Here is a 23,119-nt window from a genome sequence, read left to right as displayed (position 1 = left end):
ATTACATAAAAGGGTACGGTCTTTTTTTTCAATAGTTTTATTCATTTCAAAAGGGACAGATCCGGCCCGCGGGCCGTAGTTTGCCCATGGCTGGTCTAGTCTGACCTTATGTCTCACCGCCCTCCATCTCCGCCTCACCCTAGCACACCTGACCAGTGCCCATCTGCAGCAGATGTGCAGCCCTGAGCTGGAACAACCTGTCCATTGGGAGGATCACATGTGCCTCCTTTTTGTCTGTCCATATGTCCCAGCTTTGCCCCACATCTCCTTTCCTTTTTCTTTTCTTTTCTTTTTTATTTTAATCTGACTACTTGTTTGCTGGTTCTTTGGCTTTTCTCCTTCTCTCCTGAACACAGCCTTTTCTAGAATCTCCCTACCCTACTGTTCCAGGAAGGGAACCTCCCTTTTCTGCCGTGACTAGGCAGTGTCTGGTATATGCCCCATATGTGGAGCTGTCTTGGGCCAAGAGCCTGACATCCTGGGCTGAGAAAGCCCTGTCCCGGGACTACATGCTGATAGGCCATTCCTCCTTTGTCCTGTATTGGCCCCTCTTGCCCTTGTGTCAAGAGAGACCCTCTTCTCACAGTCCATTTGCCCACAGCTGTTGCCTGGGCTTTCTGTTCACGCTGAGGTTGAGGCCTCATGGTGGCCGGTGCCATGGATCTGTCTCTCGCCCAATGGTGTGAGCTGGGCCCTTCCTGGAGAAGAAACCTGGGGGGTCCCGAAGAGATGTGACTAGAGCCGGGGCCCCACCAGCAGGCGAGGGGAGCCCAAGGCAGGTGTTGGGCGTGGAGGCCACAGGGGCATAGGCTACCAAGGAGACAGAACTGAACCTCTTGCAGGGAGGCACTGCCCCTCCCTCATTTGCACACCTCATATCACCCAGCTTGGCCCCGGAAGATGGCTGGTTAGCCAGAGACGGATAAGATTCCTCAGGGAAGGAACAACCTAAGACAGGCACAGTCGCAGAGGGGCCATTAGGAGATAATTTGGGGCTCAACAGAGGTGGGGCATAGACCCTCACCCCCCCAACTTTGCAGAGGCCTGAACCCTCACCCCTTCTGAGGGAGGTCTCCTGCCCCCATGGCTGCTTTGCTTCCCACGCCCAGCTCAGATTGGGACCCAGGTAAAGATAGAGACTGGCTGATAGCAGCTGCCCTCTCACTGCAACAGGACTTGTTTCCCATTTCTACCTTGGACCACAGGGAAAGGGGCAGCTGAAGGAAAGGGCTGTGTCAGGATGCTGCCTTCTTCCCTTTCTTCTCCCTCTTTTTTCTAAACACTTCCATGCCTTGTAGTTCTTTTGCTTTCTCTTCTTTTTCTCTCTACTACCCTCCATCTCTGCCTCCTCCTCCTCCTCCCCAGTATCTTCCATATCAGCCGACCCAGAGGGCACAGCTGACTCCTCCCCGGACACCAACACCACCATCAAAGGCGACCCTGATGGACCCTTTGATGCAGCCCTTCAACTCACTAACGCTTTGGGAAGCTCGTCGCCAATGACGCCACCCGCTAGCCAGATCAACAAGGACAACCAAACCACTGACTTGAGGACAGCTGAAATCCCTTGACTGAAGAGGCCAGCAACATTCTACAGGAACAAGGCTCCTTCTGCACTCCATCCACTATGTTTATAGTTATGCTCCCTATCATTGCTTGTCAGACTTCTTCCGAGTCTTAAACAATCCAATCCGAGAGGTGGCTGCTGATTTACATGCACTATCATTTAAAAAATAAAAAAGGGGGAATTTGATAGAAGCCTGTCCATCCTTTCTGCTTGACACAGTCGCTGCAGGGAAGAAACATCTGACCAGCATATGTTTCAAGGGATCTGGCGTATAAGGCATACTGTTCTTAATATGTTTGCTCCCCTTCTTGGCGCTATGTGTTTTAACCAAGGTCACCTCTCCAAGAAAGATTGTTTCCCCAGGTGGGGATTTTTCCCTGAAGTTAGGGAGGGAATAAAACACCTTAACTAAGTGCCAGGAGGATAGTTAATCACTTTAACTACAAACAATCACGCTTAAGCTACATAATCTTTACTCCCTGGAATGGAGATAAGAAACGCCCTAACCCTTGGAATAGAAATTGATAGGATTAAAATCAACTGGTATAAATACAGATGTAACAAGACAATAAAACACAGAACCTGGCTGGAGATCCTGGCTAGGCTGCTGATCAACTGAACTCCTTGTCATTCCTTCTTTGCCGACTCCGTCCACACCTTTGGGAACCTCTGGGCCTGCTGGGGTTGGACCCCAACAATTTTCTCTGAGTAGAAATCAGTATATCCTCAGTTTTCTTCCTTCCTACATATTAAAGTTTCCTCATTGTTAAAAAAACCCCACTATACTTACATTAAGATATAAAGGCAATTTACATGTCTAACCTGTTACTCCCCTTATTACCAGTATTTCCTGAACTTATTTGGTGATTCTTTTCCTTTTACTGTCCTATGTGTTTCTCTTGGACTGCTGTGTTCAGGTGAGAAGGGTAATATTCCCAGGTACAAGCTAGTGATTTCCCCTTCAATAGTCCACGAGGAACTCTTTTCATCCTCCAAATTTCTTCATTGATAACTTTCTTGATTTTCTCTTCCTAATTCTACTTGATCTTTTTTCTCTTGGTATTCCAATATCTCTTATTTATACCTTAGTTTTTTCACTTTTCACTTTGCTTTTTATTATGATCATTTTATTCATTTATTCAACCTACATATGTTGAGAAGGGTTGGAAGTGAGGGTGGTAGGAATCTGAGTTTGAAGCTGAAAAGTAATTTTTAAAATTTCATCTCACTTAATCCTTTCAACAACCTTTTAAAGACCTATGATTATGCCCTTTTTCAGGTGGGGAAAGCATGGGAGATGATTATGTTACCTGCTCCAAGCTAGACAACTGGAAGAAGATAAAATTAAAACTTGAGATCAAGCCTTCCAACGTTATCTCCTATGTTCTCTTCCACTATCCCATGTTCACTTCTCTCTGGATTAGCAAATAAAAGGCCTTCCTGAGGAATCCACCTCTTTCTTGTTTTGCTTGGTAAACACTGTAGCTTCTGTTTTAATTATTTAATCTGAATTTGAATGCCTTAATGGGAACTGCACTGTTCAGTCCTCCGGAGTCCCCACCAGTTTGGCTGGTCTAACTCTAGGTGGTTTCCTACATTTAAATCACCTTCTTGGCCCTTCTGGCTTGTGAGATTTTGACCCCTGAAGGTTCCTTCAAGCCCTGTTTTGGAATTCCACCTCCAGAGTCTGGAAGGCTGGGCTTAAGTCACAGCTAGTTCACCCACTAGTCTTACTGTAAGAATTTTTTTTTTAAAGGATTGAACTTTCTCTTTTACTAAAACAAAGAGAACGTACCCCTTTTCCCTTTTCTTAAAGGATTTTCTTGAGTGAACTTGTAACCACAAATCCTTCCACTGTCCCTTTTGTAAGTTTACAGTTGCCTTGCTCCAAGCTGTAAGGACCTGCTTGTGATAAAGATAGCAAAGTTTTAATTTTTACTCTATTTTTTTTTAAAATACAACAAATGTTTAATGCGCAAATTCGTCTTAGCAAATATGAAACTGCCACAGAGGAGGAGGGGCAGGGCCGTGGGACTGGAGAGGAGAGAACCAACTACGTTAAGAAGCCAAGGGGAGGACTAGAGGCCAAAGGGCTGGACCTGCGGAGCTGGGGAGGGAGAGGGAGGGCAAAGGGCCAGACAACAAAATTCAAAATAGTTTGGCCATAAAATATAAACACGCTGTTCCTACGGTGGAAAGGGGGATGAGCGGGTGAGGTATGAGGGAGGAGAGGCTGTCTTGGGGAGGGGCTGTGGGGTCCTACCCCACCCTTCCGTGCACCCCTCCCCATCCAGACCCCTTCCCTCTGTCTGTGGGTGCGTGTGTGGGCCGTGTGCACACTTCCCATCCCCCCCTCCACCCCCCACCCTTAATTGCTGCCGTTCCAGTTGCTGCCGCCTGTCATTCGGCTGTCACTCCTCTGCCTGTTGTCTACGGAGGGGGAAAGAGGGAGGGGGCATGGGGGAGTAGCCCCCAGCCAGCCCGGCTCCACCCACCCCCGCCGCCTCTACCAGAAGTCCCGGCGGTGGTAAGAGTCGGGGTCACAGTATTTTGTGACAACCACTCTGTTGTCGAACTTGCGACCTGTCAGGCCCTGCATGGCTTTCTGGCAGTCACACACAGAGGTGAACTCCACGAAGGCCTTCCCGCAGCCGGGCACCTCGACGCCGTCCACCGGCCAGGGGATTTCGATGGACTTGACCAGCCCGTACTTGCTGCACTCGTTCAGCATGTCCTCCACGATCTCCTCGTACTCCTCGTCGTCCAGCAGCTCCTCGGGCAGCACCGTGTTCAGGAGGCACAGGACCTTCGTGGGGTGGCTGCCCATCTGCACCTGGGAGCTCAGGCCCAGCACTTGCAGGGTCACGGGGGTCTGGTGGATGGTGCTCGGCGTGGCATTCTTGGCTCCCACACCCGCCCTCTGGACCAGCAGTTTCTTGTCCCCCAGCTGCATCCCGTTGGGCCCCGCCATGGCCTGATCCGTGACGCTGATGTCCACATACTCACAGAAGGTGCAGCCCTTGGAGAGCCAGGTGGCGCTGTCCTTGACCAGGTTGAAGGCCTTGAGAGGCCCGAACCATGTCAGCAGCTCTTTCACCTGATCATCGTTCAGGCAGTTGGGTAAGCCCCCAATGAACAGCTTGTGGGCAGAGTCCGGGACCACAAGTGGGCACAGCTCCTGCAGTGCTGTTCGTCCTGGGCTTGGCAGGTAACCTCCCCCCCCCCCCCCCGCCCCCCCAACCAGGGCTCTGAGAAGGCTGGGGCTGGGGCCCAGGGATCAGCAGCTGGGGGTCCCCCGACTAGGGCCCCACAGTCTGAGCTCCCCCACGGGTCAGGGGTGGGCCCCTCTCCAGCTGCAGGGGCCTGGGTCCCACCCCAAGGGTCAGCAGGGGTCCCCACAGGGGCAGCAGGCCTCCAGGGGTCCCGGAGGCCGGTGTAGGGGCCGGACCACCCCAGGAGTCAGCAGCTGGAGGAACAGGAGGTCCCACCCAAGGGTCCGAGGCAGGGGTGGCTGTGGGATGGTAGTGCCATGGGTGCTGGCCCCCCCCAGGGGTCCGAGGCCATCGGAGGAGCCGGGGCCATAAAGACATCAGTGAGATCCATGAGGGACGACTCCTCCTGGCCCCCGGTCTCCCGCTTGCTCTCCTCTATGGCCATCTGCAGCCTCAGGTCATCCCCACGGCGGATCCGCTCCTCCTTATCGTGCTCCTCTCGGCTCAAACTAAGGGCCAGCTGGAGCTGGACGTCATCCTCGGGGCCGCAGGACGCGGGCTGGTCCGCCTCCTCCTTGCTCATGGCCAAGGCCAGCTGCAGCTGCAGCTCCTCCTCCCGGCTGCTCTGCGGCCACGCCTGCTCGGCCTTGTGCGCCCCCCACCCCCTCCCCGCTAACCCACTGCTGCTGAGGAGGCCGTGACAGTCTGCGCCAGCTTCTCCTTGGTCTTGAGCACGTGGGCTCGCTCCTCCCGCAGCCGGTCCTCATCGCGCTGCGCTGTAGGGCCACCAGCTGCTTGGCCTCCTCTCGCACGTTGACGCCCTGGTCCTTGCCGTCGCGGTCCACGTACTGCAAGTCCTTGAGCGTCTGCGCGGTGTACATGTTCTCCTGGCACTGCTGCGACACAAGCTCAGAGCCCGTCTTGATGGGATGCTCCATCAGCGTCATGGCCTTGTAGACGTGCCGCCAGTTCTTGCCGTGGTCGCTGAGCCGCTTCCAGATCATGCTCATGATCTCCGATGGCGTTGCAGGTGAGGTCGGCGATCTCAGACATAAGCGAGCTGGACGGGTCCCAGGGGTCGTTGCTCGTGGCCTCGCGGACCTTGAGCTCGGCCTCCGAGTAGTTGTGGACGATGTTTTTCATCTGGCGCCGCAGCGGCGAGGTCGACCTGGTGGCTGGTGGTGGTGCCAGGGGCGGGCCCCCGATGTCGGGGGATAGAGGGGAACTGCAGGAGGGAGGCCACCGCAGGGCTGGCAGATCACCGCATCTCGACCCCCTCACGCCGGCTCCGAGGGGGGTCATGGCTGGAAGCCCCCTGCCCCCGCTCGGCCTCGGTGTCCGGGGGTGCGCGCCGAGCTGCGGGCAGCGAAGGCAGGAACGCGCTCCGGCGGACGCGCGGACGCACGGAGGACCGCACGACGACGGCCCCGCCCCCTGGCGCCCGGCAGGGACTTGGAGAGCCCAGCGGGAAAGCGGAGCCTCCAAGCGGACGGGAAGCAACCATAATTTTTACTTTTGATTATGGCAATTAACTAACACAGATGGCCACCAAAAAGGTGACTTACCAAAGGGTGTATAGCAAACGGTGCTGTTAAGTCCTCTTCCGTGAAAACGTGCAGGTCATGCATTGTATCTGCCTGGCTACATAAGAGAGTGAAGTTTCTGTCTGTCTTTGCAATCACATGAGCGAATTGTGTGAGACCCCAGCCCAGTCTGGTTTGGTGCTCACAGAATAATAGAGTTTTTGTTTTTTTTCTCCATTGGTGGAGATTTCCTAAAAGTTGCAGGATATCTTCCTTTAATATATATATATATATATAATTGATTTTTTAGAGAGGAAGGGAGAGGGCTAGAGAGCCAGAAACATCAATGAGAGAGAAACATTGATCAGCTGCCTCCTGCACGCCCCCCACTGGGGATGTGCCCGCAACCAAGGTATATGCTCTTGACCTGAAGCAAACCCGGGACCCTTGAGTCTGCAGACCAATGCTCTATACACTGAGCCAAACCGGTTCTGGCAGGATATCTTCCTTTTAATTTTTCCTCCACACTCTGACTTTACTTATGTCTCTCACCTTTGCTTTCTTTCCATCCCCCACCCGCAACAGTAACTTGCTCCAGGTTCACTAGCGTGCCTAGGGATCGCAACGCCTCCGCCACCAGAACTACGATTCCCAGCATTCCTGACGCTCCCCGCGCTCCCCGCTTCCGCTTCCGGTCCAGGGGCCGCAGAAACCGAAAGTGCGGTGTTTTTAGGCGCCCCACTGAGATTGATTCACCTTCACCTGTGCGAGCCCTAGTTGACCAGGTAGGAAACCAGACAGGCAGTAAAATATGAACGGAAGAGTGGATTGTTTGGTCACTGAGGAAGAGATCAATCTTACCCGAGGACCCTCAGGTACGTGCGGAATTGGGCATCTTTGGGAGCAGGGTCCTTTAAGTGTGATTGCAAAGCAGACACTTCTTCTGAGCCAGATATTTTTGGACTCAGAGCTGGCAGGCCCCAATCCAGAGGTTTCCTGCCACGCTTTTGAGCATGTAGTAGAAGAATATTTTGGCATCCATCCTTAGCCAGACAAGGACCTGAGGAATCCGTCTCATTTTTTTTTTTTTTTTTTTGAGTTGGATTACCTATTGTAGTCAGGACAGGTTTCTTTCTGCTAATGGTACCAGAAAATCCTGGGAGAAAGCCTGCTTTTTAACCAGCACACAGTGAACAACACACCCCTCCTCCCATTGCCTGATCTATACCTGTTTCTATGAGAGACGTTAATAAACATGGAAGTACAAACGGTGTAGACACCGTTTCTTGGTGCTAGTATCGCTCCCTTCCTCCTTTCGCTTCTGGGAAAGTCACTTCGTGTCAACTTGAATTTTAAAGCAGAAAGAGACCTTAGCGATCTATTACAAAAGTTCCCAAACCTGGTTCTGCCTCAAAATTAACCAGGGTTTTTGCTTAAAAAAAAAAAAAAAAAAAAAAAAAAAGTTAATTATTAGGTCCTGTCTCTTGGAAGTTGGATTCAAAGCAGGTATTTTATCATTTGTGTGTGTGTGTGTGTGTGTGTGTGTGTGTGTGTGTGTGTTTAAACAAGCACATCATGGTTCTGGGGTGCCAACAATTTTCTTGACATGGATAATGGTTCCCTGATTCTGATACCGCCCAAATCTTCATTTACCAACAGTCCTCTTCCCCCTGATGCTCTTCACTCACTGGGCTGTTACCAATACTGCATGCTGCCTGCCTCGAATTTTGTTGCCTTTCCCTTGCACCTGTCTAGTGTATGGATTCAGAGCTTTAGCTGTGGGATTATGTAGGTCTAATTCTGGCATCTGATATCCTATTAGTTCTTTGATATTTATTCTCTGACCCATTTGACTGATGTAAGCCTTAGTTTCTCCTCTGTAAAATGTGCCTAATAGAATATACTTCATAGGGTTATGAGAATGAAATGAATTAAACTATGTAATGCCTTTAGGACATTTCCTACCACATGGTTAACACTAAGTATCTGCTATTACTGTTGTTATTGTTAATAGATGAATGGCGAGATTAACACAGTAAATTCCACTACATACTGTTATTCCAAGAGTCTCCAGTAAGTCGTTAAGTCCCAGCAGCTCCATCTCTGAAATGTTTCTGTGAGCCTTCCACTCTTTTCTGTTCCCATCACCACTACCTAGAACAGTCCATAATCTTTTCTCACATGGAATTTTATTATAGCCTGACCACCATTTCTAAATTATTCCCCATAAAATATGGCTTTCAGAATCATTCATACTTTGCCTTCTTTCTTGTTATAAAAAATTGGAAGGTGACTTTACTTATCAGAATATAACTCGTGGCTAATCTGCATGGTTTAGTGTCATGTACCATATGAGCTCCTAAACCTTTATCAAAGGCTCTTATGTCCAAGTTTCTTAGTGTCCTGTTTTATGTAAATATCTCCTTTCACCTTCAATATTTCTTGACTTTAAAGCTAACAGAAAATTATTAAACCAAAATCTGTCTTTCTGTTTTTTGATTTTTTTAAAAAAAGTAATGTTCCTATTGTCTTTAGAGAGAGGAAGGAAGAGGGAGAGAGAGAGAGAAATATCTATCGCCTGCCTCCTGCATGCCCCCCTACTGGGGACTGAGCCTGAATCCTGGGCATGTTCCCTGACTGGGAAATCAAACCAGCAACCTTCTGTTGCATGGGATGCTCAACCAAGTGAGCCAAAGTGGCAGGGCTGTTTTTATGTTTTTCATCCATTGATACTTGTTCTTCTCATAGGGCCCATTAAAACAATGGTGGTTCCTTTTCTGATTGCCCTGTAAATATTTAAAGGCATCTAGTTGTTCTGCTTCTGTTTGGTCTCTTCCTGCTATAGCCTACTTTTGATCTCTTGTGATGTGGTTTGAGGTTTTATTCTTGTCTCTTAGGAATTTAACGTACTTTGACATAGTCCTTTGGCTGTAGCATCCAACAATATTTTCAGGATCTCCTTATTAGAGGAGAGCAGAACTCTGATATTATCTTGCATGTTGTAGTCACTAAATATTTTTAAAGTTCAATATAGTATCACTTCACCTTTTTTTGGTATTTGCCTAACAGTGTTGCTTGATGTTTAGCTCACATTCACTAAAATTTTGTGTTGATCTTACAGATGTTAGCATCTTTTTTTCTGAATCATTGCAGTTAGAAGAAACTTCAAGGGACTAATTAAGAAGAAGAATTATATCTAGCTAATATATTTCACCCAAAAGTGGTTTAATTTCTATACTATATATGTATTTATTCACCTGGTGGCTTCTTTAAGTAGGTTCATATCATACTCATATAAGTTGATAGACAAGAGAGTAGCATCACAAATTTTGGATTGAACTTAGATTAAAACAGTCATTGGAAGTTTGGGTGGTTCAGTTAATAAGAAAAGGTATCAAATATCTGTTATTACCTCCCAGAGTTCCTTACCTGGTCTGTGGTATTCCTAAGAAGTCTCACAGTCTAATTCAGCTTTTTTTTTTCTTCACTGTATCAGCATGCAGATACACAAGGAAGAAGTCAGTTATCACCACTGGAAACTTCCAGTGATTTTGGTAGTCCCCATAGGGATCTTTCTTTCTTTAGAAGAATTATGAAAAGCCTCTAGTTCTCAGTATGCATTTCTGTTTGTGGACAGTATTGTCACTCTTTGCCTGGGTACAACTTCCTACACAGGAACTTGATAATTTAATCAGGTAACTGCAAGAACGTATATATCTTTGCTTTTTTTGGTGCCAGTGTTCTGTCAGGGACAAAAGTTGTAGCTATTTCCAGTTTGGGGTCCATTTTGCAAGGCAGATGAACTGTTGTGTCTGATCTTGGTTACTTTAAAGGAAATAATGAAATCTTAGGAAAATTAAAACAATGAGGCTTCTGGGGAGGCAAAAAGAAGCCTGGCATGCAGTTTGGCTTCTCTCCTATACCAACTTCCTCAACTGTGTAAGGAGAGGCTTAGGTCAGGTGACTTTGCACATTTTTCCACTTCCAAGAGTTCAGGATTCTTTGGTCCATTTCACATCTTATTTTATGACTCCTGCCATTTTGGACTAATAGTGGGTGCTTGAAGAATTGTCAAAGGCAGTGGTCACAATCTCAAATGTCTTCAAGGGTTTGAAGAGTTCACCTTTTATGCTTTATGGAACACTATCAGTTTTCTTTCTATGGGAGTCCAGCTTGATTAATTAAGTCTTTAAACCTCCTACTTTTTCCTTTATCAAATTGAGAGTTCTTAATGTTGGAAAGACTCTGTTACTCTAAGAAGTATGACCAGAATCTAATCCTGCTTCCCCACTCCCCAACCTCCCCACTGAAACAGGTAGAGATTGGTCATAAAGACAACCTATTGTACATTGGGTATTAGGATTAGGACTCCTTGTTCAGGACTGCGTTTCAATGGGCTTAGCAAGTTGCTCCTGATAGATCTTTAAAAAGTGGGGAAAGATCTCTCGTTCTCTACTCTCTTAAAAGGAGTTGCAGGGACAAATGGGTTGGCATAATGTTTTAATACTGAATAATTAAGCAAATATCTTTTTGGTACTGTGCTAGCTACTTTATATATGTATTAATTCATTTAATTTTTACAGCAACACTGAGTGGTAAGTGAATAATCCACATTAAGGGTAAGTGATTATTCCACATTAAGGATTTGCCCAAGTTCTAAAGCCAGTGAGTTTCAAGAGCCAGGAATTTAACCCAGATCTCTTGATTCTACTGTTTCATATGCTACATCCCAGTAGAGTAGCCATGTTTAGGGAGTTGACTCCGATCATTCTCCTGACCTTTATTTTATAATATCATGCCTTATTCCCAAAGGATTTGAGGCATCTTAAATGACTTACACAATCCACAGTGGAAAGTTTTTATAGTTTGCTGTTGATAGAGCCAGGGCATGTCAAGGTGAGAACCTAAAAACAAGAAAACTCATTAAGTCCAGGCATTTAAGCCTCTACAGACCTCTCATGTGCTTTCTGTTTAACCTGAGACAGTTGCTCACAGTTTTTTGATCTATTCCTTCATGTACCAAATAGATCTGAGACTGAAATGCTATATCCTTGCTCTATTTTCTCTTGATTACATGAAGTCTAGCCCTCATGGAAATTACATAATTGGCATTCTCATGTAAAAAGTTAAATCTCTGTGCAAAGGTGCAGATGGTTACGGATTATTACCTGCATATACGTAATAGGACGGTAAAGGAAGTATGTAGGGGAATGTGTTCATCTGATCCTGTGATGGAAAGGTTCAAAGAAGAGAGTTGTTGATAAGGGCCAGATTGACCAATTACAAGAAGATAGAACTTTTGTTTATTTTGTAGATTGACTTTAGGCTAGTGTGAGGAACAGGGATGGGTATGGCCTAACAGTAATAGAGAAAAGAAAATAAATTAAGCATATTCTGAACTCAGTGAGTAAACCAGCTTGGATAGAAGGAGAGTTAAGGGAGATGAGGTTGTTAAGATTGGTAGAGAATGGATGATTAAAAGTTCTCCATGTTACTGTGGAAACTTAACCTTTCTTTTTTGTTGTTGTTAATTCTCACTGGAGGATATTTTTTCCATTGATTTTTAGAGAGTGAAAGGGAGGGGGGGAAGAGAGAGAGGAGAGAGAGAGAGAAAGAGAGAGACAGAGATTGGCTGCCTCCTACACGCTACCCCAGCTGGTGGGGCCGGAATCAGACCTGCAATCCTTTGTTGTGCAGGCCAACACTCTAACCACTGAGCACACTGGCCAGAGTGAAACTTACCCTTTCTTTAAGGCTCCATCTTGATTCCTTCCCCTTTCTGTTTAGTGGTTAAAACTGAATTCAAGAGTCACCACCTCCAGGAAGCTTTTTTGACCCAGGCTAGATATCTCTCTGATTAACACTATCAGCCTGGCCGGTGTGGCTCAGTGGCTGAGCGTCGACCCAATTAGCAGGAGGAAGCTGATCAGTGTTTCTCTCTCATCATTGATGTTTCTATTTCTCCTTCTCCCTTCCTCTCTGAAATTATGTGGCTAGGCAGCAGAGTAGCCAATTATTATATTTGAGTACGATGAAAATTATGTATTGAAGAAAAAATTATATTTAGATTATGAATCAGAGCAAACTGTTGGTCTCAGGAGACTCAGAAATGAAGGGAAGCTGTTTTTAAAAATACTCATTTAGTGTTTACTACATTATGATTAGAAATCATGGATGCTAGAATAAAAAATTTAAAAATGGCCCTAGCCAGTTTGGCTCAGTGGATAGAGCATTGGCCTGCGGGCTGAAGGGTCCCAGGTTCGATTCCGGTCAAGGGCATGTACCTTGGTTGCGGGCACTTCGCCAGTGGGGGGTGTGCAGGAGACAGCTGATCGATGTTTCTCTCTCATTGATGTTTCTCTCTCATCGATGTTTCTAACTCTCTATCCCTCTCCCTTCCTCTTTGTAAAAAAATCAATAAAATATATTTAAAAAAATTTAAAAATGATCCCTATTTTTAAGAATGTTGCAGTTGAGCCTGGCCAGTGTGGCTCAGTGGTTGAGTGTCGACCTATGAACCAGGAGGTCATGGTTTGATTCCCAGTGAGGACACACGTCCAGGTTGCGAGCTCTATCCCCAGTGTGGGGTGTACAGGAGGCAGCCAATCATTGAGTCTCTCTCATCCCTCTCCCTTCTTCTCTGAGATCAATAACAATATATTAAAAAGAATGTTGCACCCTAACCGGTTTGGCTCAGTGGAAAGTGTCGACCTGCGGACTGCAGGGTCCCAGGTTCGATTCCGGTCAAGGGCATGTACCTTGGTTGCGGGCACATTGCCAGTGGGGGGTGTGCAGGAGGCAGCTGATTGATGTTTCTCTCATCGATGTTTCTAACTCTCTATCCCTCTCCCTTCTTCTCTGTAAAAAATCAGATATATTTAAAAAAAAAGAATGTTGAAGTTCAATAAGAGGATAATTATAGGCACGTGTCAAGTACCTTCAAGAGATAGAATAATGAAAGTGCTATGGATCTGCACCAGATATATATGTTGTGTTCCTTGAAGAGTCAGAGGCAGTGAATCATTTCAGGCAAACAACAACAACAACAACAAAAGAAAATATTAAACACCTCTAAGAAGCATTTTGGAAACAAATTAGATAATGTTATTTTTCCCTTTGTACAAAACTAAAGTATATTCAGGCAATGGCAATGATTATACATTGTGCAGTTTACTGTATGTTGGGCAAGAAGATTTGGAATAAGAGAAAGTTGAAAAGAGGTTAGTGGAGAGGGTACAGATAGTATTTTGAGGCAAAAATGAAGAGATTGAAACATTTCAAAAGCACTGAAGCAAACCGAGACATGATGTAGTAGAGGCCAGGCATTTACATTCAGTGCTTGAACAAGGACTCATTCTGGAATGAGAGAATAAGAATGCCTACCTCGATATTTGAAAAAGAAGTTTAGGAGCAATAAAAAGGCCTCGGTATAGGTCCTGGCAGGTACTGCCTGAAATGTCTTTGGTAAGCCATATTCTCTGTTGCCCCTGTCAGATGAGGCACTGGGATGAGGAGGGCATAATACATGCTTTTATTGTTGGACCATCTTTCTGTTCCTTTGAGGTGAAAGATTTTCCCTCTTTCTGCCTTTGTTTGTCAATGCATATTTGTTACTATCTTTTGGGAGAGGTAACAAGGACAAGTGACATATTTCATCTTTGTATCAGAGAGTTTCTCCAGGGAATCCTATCTAATAAAAGAGAAACATAGTAATTAGCATACGACCACTACCCTTCCCATTGGCTAATCAGGGAGATATGCAAATTAACTGCCAGCCAAGATGGCGGCCGGCTGCAACTCTAAGCAACTATGTTACAAATATAGAAGCTAAACAAAACCCCAGAAACCTGCTTTAGTCGTCGGGCTTCAGCCAGCAGGATCGCAACGTTGTTTCAAATACAGAAGGTAAACAAAGGCCAGAAACCTGCTTTCAGCAGCGGAGGCCTAAGAGCTGGAGCCTCAGAGCTAAAGCTGGCCCAGAATAAAAAAGAAAAAAAAGAAAAAAAGGAGCGGTTGGGAGCTTCAGTCACCCGCCAGCCTGAAAACAGCCCTCAGCCCCTCACCCAGACTGGCCAGGCACCCCAGTGGGGACCCCCACCCTGAAGGGTGTGTGACCAGCTGCAAACAGCCATCATCCCCTCACCCAGGCTGGCCAGGCGCCCCAGTGGGGACCCCTACCCTGATCCAGGACACCCTTCAGGGCAAACCAGCCGGCCCCTACCCATGCACCAGGCCTCTATCCTATATAGTAAAAGGGTAATATGCCTCCCAGCACCGGGATCAGCGGAGCTGAGAGGCCTCCCAGCACCCGGATCAGTGTGACAGGGGCAGCGCCCAAACCCCCTGATCGCCCTGCTGCTCTGTGTGTGACAGGGGGCGGGGCCACAACCTCCCTATCTGCCCTGCTCTGTTCATGACAGGGGAAGGCGCCCCAACCCCCTGATCAGCCCTGCTCTGTGCCTGATAGGGGTTAGCTCCCCAAACCCCTCATCGCCCTGTGGCTCTGTGTGTGATAGGGTGCAGCGCCCCAACCCCCTGATTGGCCCTGCTCTGTGTGTGACAGGGTGCGGCACCCCAACTCCCCCTCCCCCCCCCACGGGCCCTGCTCTGTGTGTGATGGGGTAGAGCCATAACCTCCCCATCAGCCCTGCCATGAGTGTGACTGGCGGCGCCCCAACCCCCTGATCGGCCCTGGCCTGTGGGTGATAGAGGGCGGCGCCCCAACCCCCTGATGGGCCCTTCTCTGTGCGTGACAGGGGGGAGCTCCCCAACCCCTTGATGGGCCCTGCTCTGTGCATGACAGGGTACGGAGCCCTAACCCCCCGATGGGCCCTTCTCTGTGCGTGACAGGGGGCAGCGCCCCAACCCCCCGATTGGCCCTGCTCTGTGCATGACAGAGTACGGAGCCCCAACCCCCCTGATGGGCCCTGCTCTGTGAGTGACAGGGGGCAGCGCCCCAACCCCCTGATTGGCCCTGCTCTGTGCATGACAGGGTACGGAGCCCCAACCCCCTGATTGGCCCTGCTCTGTGCGTGACAGGGGGTGGCGCCGAAACCTCCCCATCGACCCTGCCTTGAGTGTGACAGGGGGCGGTGCCCCAACCCCCCAATCGGCCCTACCCTGAGCATGACTGAGGGTGGCATCGCAGCCTCCTGATCCGCCCTGCTCTGTGCATGACAGGGGGCGGCACCCCAACTCCCCAATCGGCCCTGCTCTGAGCCCGACCAGGGGCTGCACCTAGGGATTGGGCCTGCCCTCTGCCACCGGGGAGCAGGCCTAAGCCAGCAGGTCGTTATCTCCCGAGGGGTCCCAGACTGCGAGAAGGCACAGGCCGGGCTGAGGGACTCTCCCTCCCCCTCGAGTGCACAAATTTCTGTGCACCGGGCCTCTAGTATATAATAATTTTGGGCCAAAAAATGCCTAGTAATTTAACCTCTGGATTTGAAGATCTCCCTGACTTATATGAGCTATGAGAATTATTCAGCATACAGCTCCCTAGTTTTTGTGTGTCTAACCTTGTGGAGTTTCACTCAACATATGCATGACCTAGTACAGTGATGGCGAACCTATGACACGCGTGTCAGAAGTGACACGCGAACTCATTTTTTTTTGGTTGATTTTTCTTTGTTAAATGGCATTTAAATATATAAAATGAATATCAAAAATATAAATCTTTGTTTTACTGTGGTTGCAAATATCAAAAAATTTCTATATGTGACACGGCACCAGAGTTAAGTTAGGGTTTTTCAAAATGCTGACAGGCTGAGCTCAAAAGGTTCGCCATCACTGTCCTAGTACTTGGTAAAGACACATGCAGGTACGTAGAACTCCTTTTTTTCTGTCTAACTACCTCCTTTTCAGAATTTTACCCTATAATTTCTAGCAACCTCATCTTCCACAAACTTTGATTCCCCATCTCATCAACTCAGTGAAGTTGCTAGATTTTGCTTGGGCCCTTCTTCCTGTGGTCATGATCCAAAAATTGTTGCTATACAGTAAATTAGGTTGATCATAGAGCTACATTGTTTTAATTCAGCAGCATATTGAGAGGATTATATACCATGACAAAGTGGGATTTATTCCAAGAATGCAAAGAAATTTAAGAAAAGCAATCAATGTAATACATAATATTAATAGAATGAAGGAAAACCCCTCATGATTATCTTAACAGAAAAAGTATTTGAGGAAATTCAACACCTTTCCATGTTAAAAACAATCAACAATTTATGAATAGAAGGAAACTTCCTCAACATGACAAAGGTCATATATGAAGAATGCATAGCTAACATACTCAGTGATGTGGGAATAAAAGTTTTTTCCTCTTAAGATCAGGAACAAACAAGAATGCCTGCTTTCACCACTTCCATTTAACATGGTATTGGAAATTCTAGTAAGAACAGTTAGGGAAGAAAAAGAAATAAAAGGCATCTTCAGAAAACACAATCTTCTTATATGTACAAAATTCTAAAGATTCTACACCAAAAAATCTATTAGAATTAATAACAAATTCTGCAAAGTTACAGGCTATAAAACAAAAATTAGCTAAGTTTCTATACATTTAACAATGAATAATATGAAAAAGGGAATTAAGCAATTAATGAAATTCCATTAACAATAGCATCAAAAAGAATAAAATACTTATACTGTCAGTAAATTCAACCAAGGAGGCAGTAACTTATACTTTGGCTGAAAGAAATTAAAGACAAAAATAAGTAGAAATATATCCCACATTCATGGGTTGGAGGATTTATAATGTTAAGGAAGTAATACTATCCAACGCAATCTGCAGACTCAATGTAATCTCCATCAAAACTTCATCAGCCTTTTTTCAGAAATAGAAAACCCATTCACCTCCTAATAGCTAGAGAATAGAAGAAAGTTTGAGGACTCACAACTTCCTGGACGGGAGCAGATACGTGTACACCAGTGTGACAGCAGCATTATTCACACCAGCCGAAGTATGGAGACAATCAAGTGTACGTTGACAGATGACTAGATAAACAAAATGTGGTATATACGTACAGTGGATTATTATCCAGTCTTTAAAAGGAATGAAGTAATTCTGATACATGTTACAAGGATGACCCTGGAAGACATTGCACAAAGGGAAGTAAGCAAGACAGAACAAATATGAATTATTCCACTTATCTGAGGCATGTAGAATAGGGAAACTCATAGAAGTATAATAAAGGTTCTCAGGGGTTGGTGGAAGAAGGAGTGAAGAGTTATTCTTTAATGGGTACAGAATTTTTGTTTGGTATGATAAAAAAAGTTCTGGATATGTATAGTGATGGTTGCACAACAACATTATGCATGCACTTAATGCCATTGAATTAATGTCACACATTTAAAAATGGTTAAAATGTTACATATATTTTACTACTAAACAAACAGTGAGTTGTATGTCTCACACAGTTTTATGTTTTATCTTGTCACAAAATAAATAAGCAGTGGGCTGTGTATTTAGTAGAGTTGGATTGATGTCTAAGGGAAATTATAAAGTTATCTTGTATAGAAAAAGCCTGTAGGTAAATAGGGAGAAAATAAGGTGTATGTCAGTCTGGTGTTCATAACTCAGCAAGCAGCATTTATCATTGGTGTTAGTGGACTGTTTTGTTTCATTTTAATTATGCTCAGACTTATTATTTCTAGAATAACAGATTGTTAAACACTGGTCTTTTATTGTATAACTTTTAGATTTAATAGACAGGAATCTGAGTGAAGTGAAAGGTTTTTCCTTTTTTGGCCTGAAAGTTTGGCAGTAGGGACCCGAACTAAGGTGACAAAACTCCAGAATGACCAATTCTTTCTCTGGAATATATCACCCTTGGGCACTGTTGTACAACAATTATCCCAACACTTGTTATTCAGAGCCAGCCCAAAGACTTTTTTTCTAAAGCCATTTTTTATATTTTCCGCAAAGATACAGTATAGTAAAATGGTTTATAACTCACACTTTGGAATTAAACATCCGAGCTTAGTGTCTTGGCTTTGCGAAGAGCTAACTGACCTTTTATAAAGTTTCCTAATGTCTTTATGTCGCACCTTTTAAATTCACCTGTAAAATTTTGTTGAGAAGATTGAATGAGATAATATATGTGCAGCACATAGTGAATACCTGGTACATACTTAATGCTCAAAAATATTAGGGGTTGCTGCTGCTATTACTGTTCTGATTCATAAACAAGCTCACGGTCCAGACCTGGAAATAGGAGCAGTCCACAAGAAGACATTTCTTGTTTAAATTTCCAAGGCCCTTAAACTAGGCACACTCTCTCCCAGTCCTATGTGCCATACTTACTTTTGTTGTGTTGAAGACTTCTCTTCTAAAGTTGAGACTAAGCCACCCATTTTAATCTTGCCACTGCAAACCAGAATTAATTTTAGACTGTAGTAAAGAGTAAACAGCATTTATATGAGAAGAAGCTGCAGCCCAGAATACATAGATTCAGGTAGCAACCTAAATAAATTGTGTCCCAGGAAGAACAAAGAAAGGGTTCTTAAAGGCAAAAATCACAGAATGTAATTCTTTCATGCAAATGAAGTTACTGGCCAGGTTAATAAGGTTTGTTTAGTTCCAATAGGCAAAGCAAACAAGGGAGGCAAAAACTACAGGAGGGAGGTAAACTCCATGTGTGTCCATGTCGCAGTAGTTCCAGGATATTGATGACTCAGCCTTGAGCTGTGTTTAACAACAGATTTAGCAACTTAATAGCAGCTCTGAGAATTGAGGCTCAAATGTGCACAGGCTGTTAGTCCCCACTTTCTTAATAACCTCCTGACTCCATTTTAGTCTCCTCCCTCCCCCCCCCCCCCCCCCCCATATTAGTGACTACAGTTTAGAGCAGCCTTGGGCAAACTACGGCCCTTGGGCCAGATCCGGCCCGTTTGAAATGAATAAAACTAAAAAAAAAAAAAAAAGACCGTACCCTTTTATGTAATGATGTTTACTTTGAATTTATATTAGTTCACACAAACACTCCATCCATGCTTTTGTTCCGGCCCTCCGGTCCAGTTTAAGAACCCATTGTGGCCCTCGAGTCAAAGAGTTTGCCCACCCCTGGTTTAGATATTTTGGTTCACATCACATTTTAAATTTTTTTTTTTTTTTTTTTTTTTATCTCTAGTGAATCTACTAGTAGTCGTTTTCTTTGCTCACTTCCCTTAACCCCTTTTGGATTGTAGATGCTGAGAACTGAATTAATTATATCCTTTAGCTCCATAACACATTGTCATCATCAGTACATGCAAGATCCTTTTTTTTTTTCCGTTTTATTTTTACCCTTCATTTCTAACCTCATCCTGTATCTTTCCCTAATAGTTACCTACTCTGATGTGTCTCCACATGTACTTAAATATGCATGCATTTTTTTAAATAGATAATATTGTTTTGTGCGAATGGGTTTTTAATTTATAAGAAGATATTGTGCTATTAATATCAACATTAAAATTTAAACTTCCATTACTTTATATATGACTAGAGGCGTGGTACATGACATTTCTGCACTTGAGGGGAGGGGTCCCTCAGCCCAGCCTGTGCCCTTTAGCAGTCCAGGAGCCCTCGAGGAATGTCTGACTGACGGGCCTTAGGCTGCTGCAGAGGCGGAGGCAGGAGAGACTCCCACCACAGCCTCTGCGCTCGCCAGGCCAGCCATCAGCCCCGCTTGTGGCTGAGCAGCGCTCCCCCTGTAGGAGTGCACTGACCACCAGGGGACAGCTCCTTTGTTGAGCATCTGCCCCTTGGTGGTCAGTGCATGTCATAGCGACTGGTCGTTCCGCCATTCGGTCAATTTGCATATTACCCTTTTATTATATAGGCTTGTTTAGTGCTTCTAACTTTTAACTATATTTTATTACTGATTCCCCAAAGGATAGACACCTAAATTACTATCAGTCCACACTATCACAAAACATGCTGCAATTAAGATATTCTTACATCAGCCTATAGATAGAATGATCACATTGGTCCAAACTGAGATGCTTTTGAAATTGAAGGGGAATATTTTGATTACAGGAGTATATCCAGACTCCTAAACCAACAGGAAATGTGGTCCACCCTGTTTATGGCAGATTGTTTTAAAACACAGCTGATAATCAACAGATATGTACTGGGATGGTCTTTCCCTTTTTGTTTCCAGCTGACATCTCTTGCAGTTGGTTGGTGCATGTGCTGGACTGATTATTGCTTATTTTAAATACCACTCTTTGTAGATACTACTCATGAAGAGAAATGTCTGGGTTACAGGTTATAGACATACTTAAAGTTTGAGTTCGTCCAGCCTTGTCCTATTAATGGATGGATGGACTTTTTAGAAATATACTTTTTATTAATTTCAGAGAGGAAGGGAGCAGGAGAAATGGAAACATCAATGATGAGAGAGAAGCGTTGATCAGCTGCCTCCTGCATGTCTCCTACTGGAGATTGAACCTGTAACCTGGGCATGCACCCTAACTAGGAATTGAACCAGTGACCTCCTGGTTCATAGGTCGACACTCAATCACCAAGCCACACCAGCGGGCTGGATGGACTTTTTAATCACTCTGTTTTTCTATATTTCAGGTTTATTCACATTTGTACTGTATAGTTATTCATCCTTTCTCCATCAAACTGTCTGGTTTGGGGCTGTATGCAGGTACTACTAGTTCATTAACAACTACTCTTAGTGCAATTCTAGTTTATAAGGCTTTTTTTTTTTTTTTTCAGATTTGTTAAGATAATTGGATCCTAACAACTACCTTTTGAGTTAGAGAGGGTAACAATTATAATCCTTATGTTACAGAAAAGAAAGCTGTGGATCAGAGATGCAATGACTTTTTTTAGTCCACTTATCTGTTAAGTTATGGGGTTAATTTGTGACCTGGTCTGATTTTAATTCGCTTTTTCAAAATCTAAAAGGGATAGGAAATGGAGTAAATTTCTGTTTATGGTTAAAGCAGGAACTGTCTAGTTTAGCTTTATGTCTTTCTCAGAACATAACACAGTGCCTGACACATGGTCAAACAGTAATTTTTTATTTACTTATTGATTTATTATTATGTATTTCTTAGAGAGAGGGAGAAGAAAAAAACAGTGATTTGTTGTTCCACTTATGCATTCATTGGTTGATTCTTGTATGTGCTCGCCTTGACTGGAGATCGAACCCACAACCTTGGCTTATTGGGATGATGCTCTAACCAATTGAGCTACCCAGCCAGGGCCAATCACCAGTAATTTTTAATGGACACGTGAACTGGGGATTATGTAGATTTTTAATGGACCAGGTTTGAATTGGTAATGTTGCTGCTGCTCAGTACTTTGGTGACTTCTGTTTAATACAGTAGTGCTTTGAATTATAACTTGTGACCCTGGTCTTCTGACCTGGTCACAAGTTCAGTTCTGTAAATGTTCTGGCTGAAGAAAGGGATTTCACATCATCAGTCCAGGAGTTTTCATAGTAAGTAGTGTGGTTCATTTACAACTGAAGCAGCAATAGGTTATAAACATGCCTGTATGATGGGATTTCTGGAGGGAATAGACTGCACTGGTTTATTTTTAGGAAATCTCAGTAAGATTTCTTCCATTCTTCTTTTTTAGACACTGTTCTGTAGGTTTAAATAACCAGTAGCAAAGTTCCTCCTCTTTCTTTCCTTGTTTTTAATTCTCATCCGAGGATATTTTTCCATTGCTTTTAGATGGACTGGAAAGGAGATGGGGCGGAGAGAGGGAAACATCAATGTGAGAGAGACACATTGATTGGTTGCCTCCCACATGTACCCTTTCCCAGCCAGGGATTGAGCCTGCAACCAAGCTATGTGCCCTTGACTGGGAATTGAACCCTCAACCCTTTAGTGTGCAGGCTAACGCTCTAACCAGTGAGAAAACCAGCCAGGGCCCCTCCTCTTTCTTACTACTGTATTGCATTCATCTGCTTAAAACCTGCTTTCTACCCAAGATTTCTAGTGGCAGCTGTCGTAGTGTTTGATTAGGATGTTGGATTTCATTGAGAGATTTTTCTCCAAATAGTTTGTTCCAGTATTGAGAGAGGCCAATTGGCCTGAGCCACCTTGCTCAAACCTGTCACAGTTGTTTTTTAAAAAATATTTATATTAATTTCAGAGAGGAAGGGAGAGAAATAGAAACATCAGTGATTGGCTGCTTCCTGCACGCCCCCTTACTGGGGATTGAGACCGCAATCTGGGCATGTGCCCTTCACCAGAACTTAACCTGCCAGTCCGCAGGCCACGGCTCTATCAGGCCGAGGCCTGAGCCAGCTAGGGTAAACCTGTCACAGTTTTGAAGTCATTTCAAAGCCTTCCATAAGGTAGGCTCCACCTACCTTTCCATCTTATCTCAAAGAGCTCCACCAGCCCCTTTCCAATACCTGCCACCCACGGTAACACAAATTAAGAGTGTTCTAAGAGAAATCACTTAGTAAATTTAAATTTTTTATACCCTACCCTTCAAGGAAGTTGAAATAGTCATTTTCCAGAAGTTCTATCATGTATCTTAAGTCCTTCTTTTCATTCTCTAGCTGCAGATATTCTGTGCACAACTTAGGCTATTTAAGTGAAATATTTCCTGCTGCTTCTCTCTTCAGCCATGCATTTTCTTAAATCACAGATTAATTTTCTAGTGCTTATATTAATATTATGAGCTTTACATGTAAGTTCTCATCCCACCAGTGAGGAGAACTTTCAGAAAGCCCACATATGTCTCTTTAAGTATCTGCTTTCTATTGAAACCAGTAAGTAGGCTAGTAATTATAGCTATTCCTGCCAATTGTACTACCAGATTTTTGATTTTTTTAATTGTTTCTAAACTATCTCCTTTCTCTTTG

At 44.8% G+C, this 23,119-nt stretch overlaps 2 protein-coding genes and 1 pseudogene across 2 annotated transcripts in view; 1 reads left to right on the top strand and 2 right to left on the bottom strand.

Moving 5' to 3' along the window:
* Positions 1–3,415: 3,415 nt before the first annotated feature.
* Positions 3,416–4,781, bottom strand: LOC118679383 (splicing factor U2AF 65 kDa subunit-like; the record flags this gene model as incomplete). The annotated part of the gene is made up of 1 exon (XM_036356098.1): positions 3,416–4,781. A coding segment is annotated over one exon (708 nt), but the record flags the coding sequence as incomplete, so codon positions are not given.
* Positions 4,782–4,868: 87 nt separating this feature from the next.
* LOC118664804 lies at positions 4,869–6,147 on the bottom strand (annotated as a pseudogene).
* An 848-nt stretch (positions 6,148–6,995) lies between these two features.
* The window catches only part of LOC118657434 (synaptojanin 2 binding protein), a 34,899-nt gene continuing 18,775 nt past the window's right edge, over positions 6,996–23,119 (top strand). Inside the window, exon 1 of the mRNA XM_036311457.1 lies at positions 6,996–7,177. Coding sequence (XP_036167350.1) covers positions 7,114–7,177 — 64 coding nt within the window. The 5' untranslated portion in view covers positions 6,996–7,113. The remainder of the gene's footprint in view (positions 7,178–23,119) is intronic.

The sequence above is a fragment of the Myotis myotis genome, unplaced genomic scaffold (genome assembly GCF_014108235.1).
Source record: "Myotis myotis isolate mMyoMyo1 unplaced genomic scaffold, mMyoMyo1.p scaffold_m19_p_1, whole genome shotgun sequence".
Lineage (NCBI taxonomy): Eukaryota > Metazoa > Chordata > Mammalia > Chiroptera > Vespertilionidae > Myotis > Myotis myotis.
This window is presented reverse-complemented; position numbering and strand designations above follow the sequence as displayed.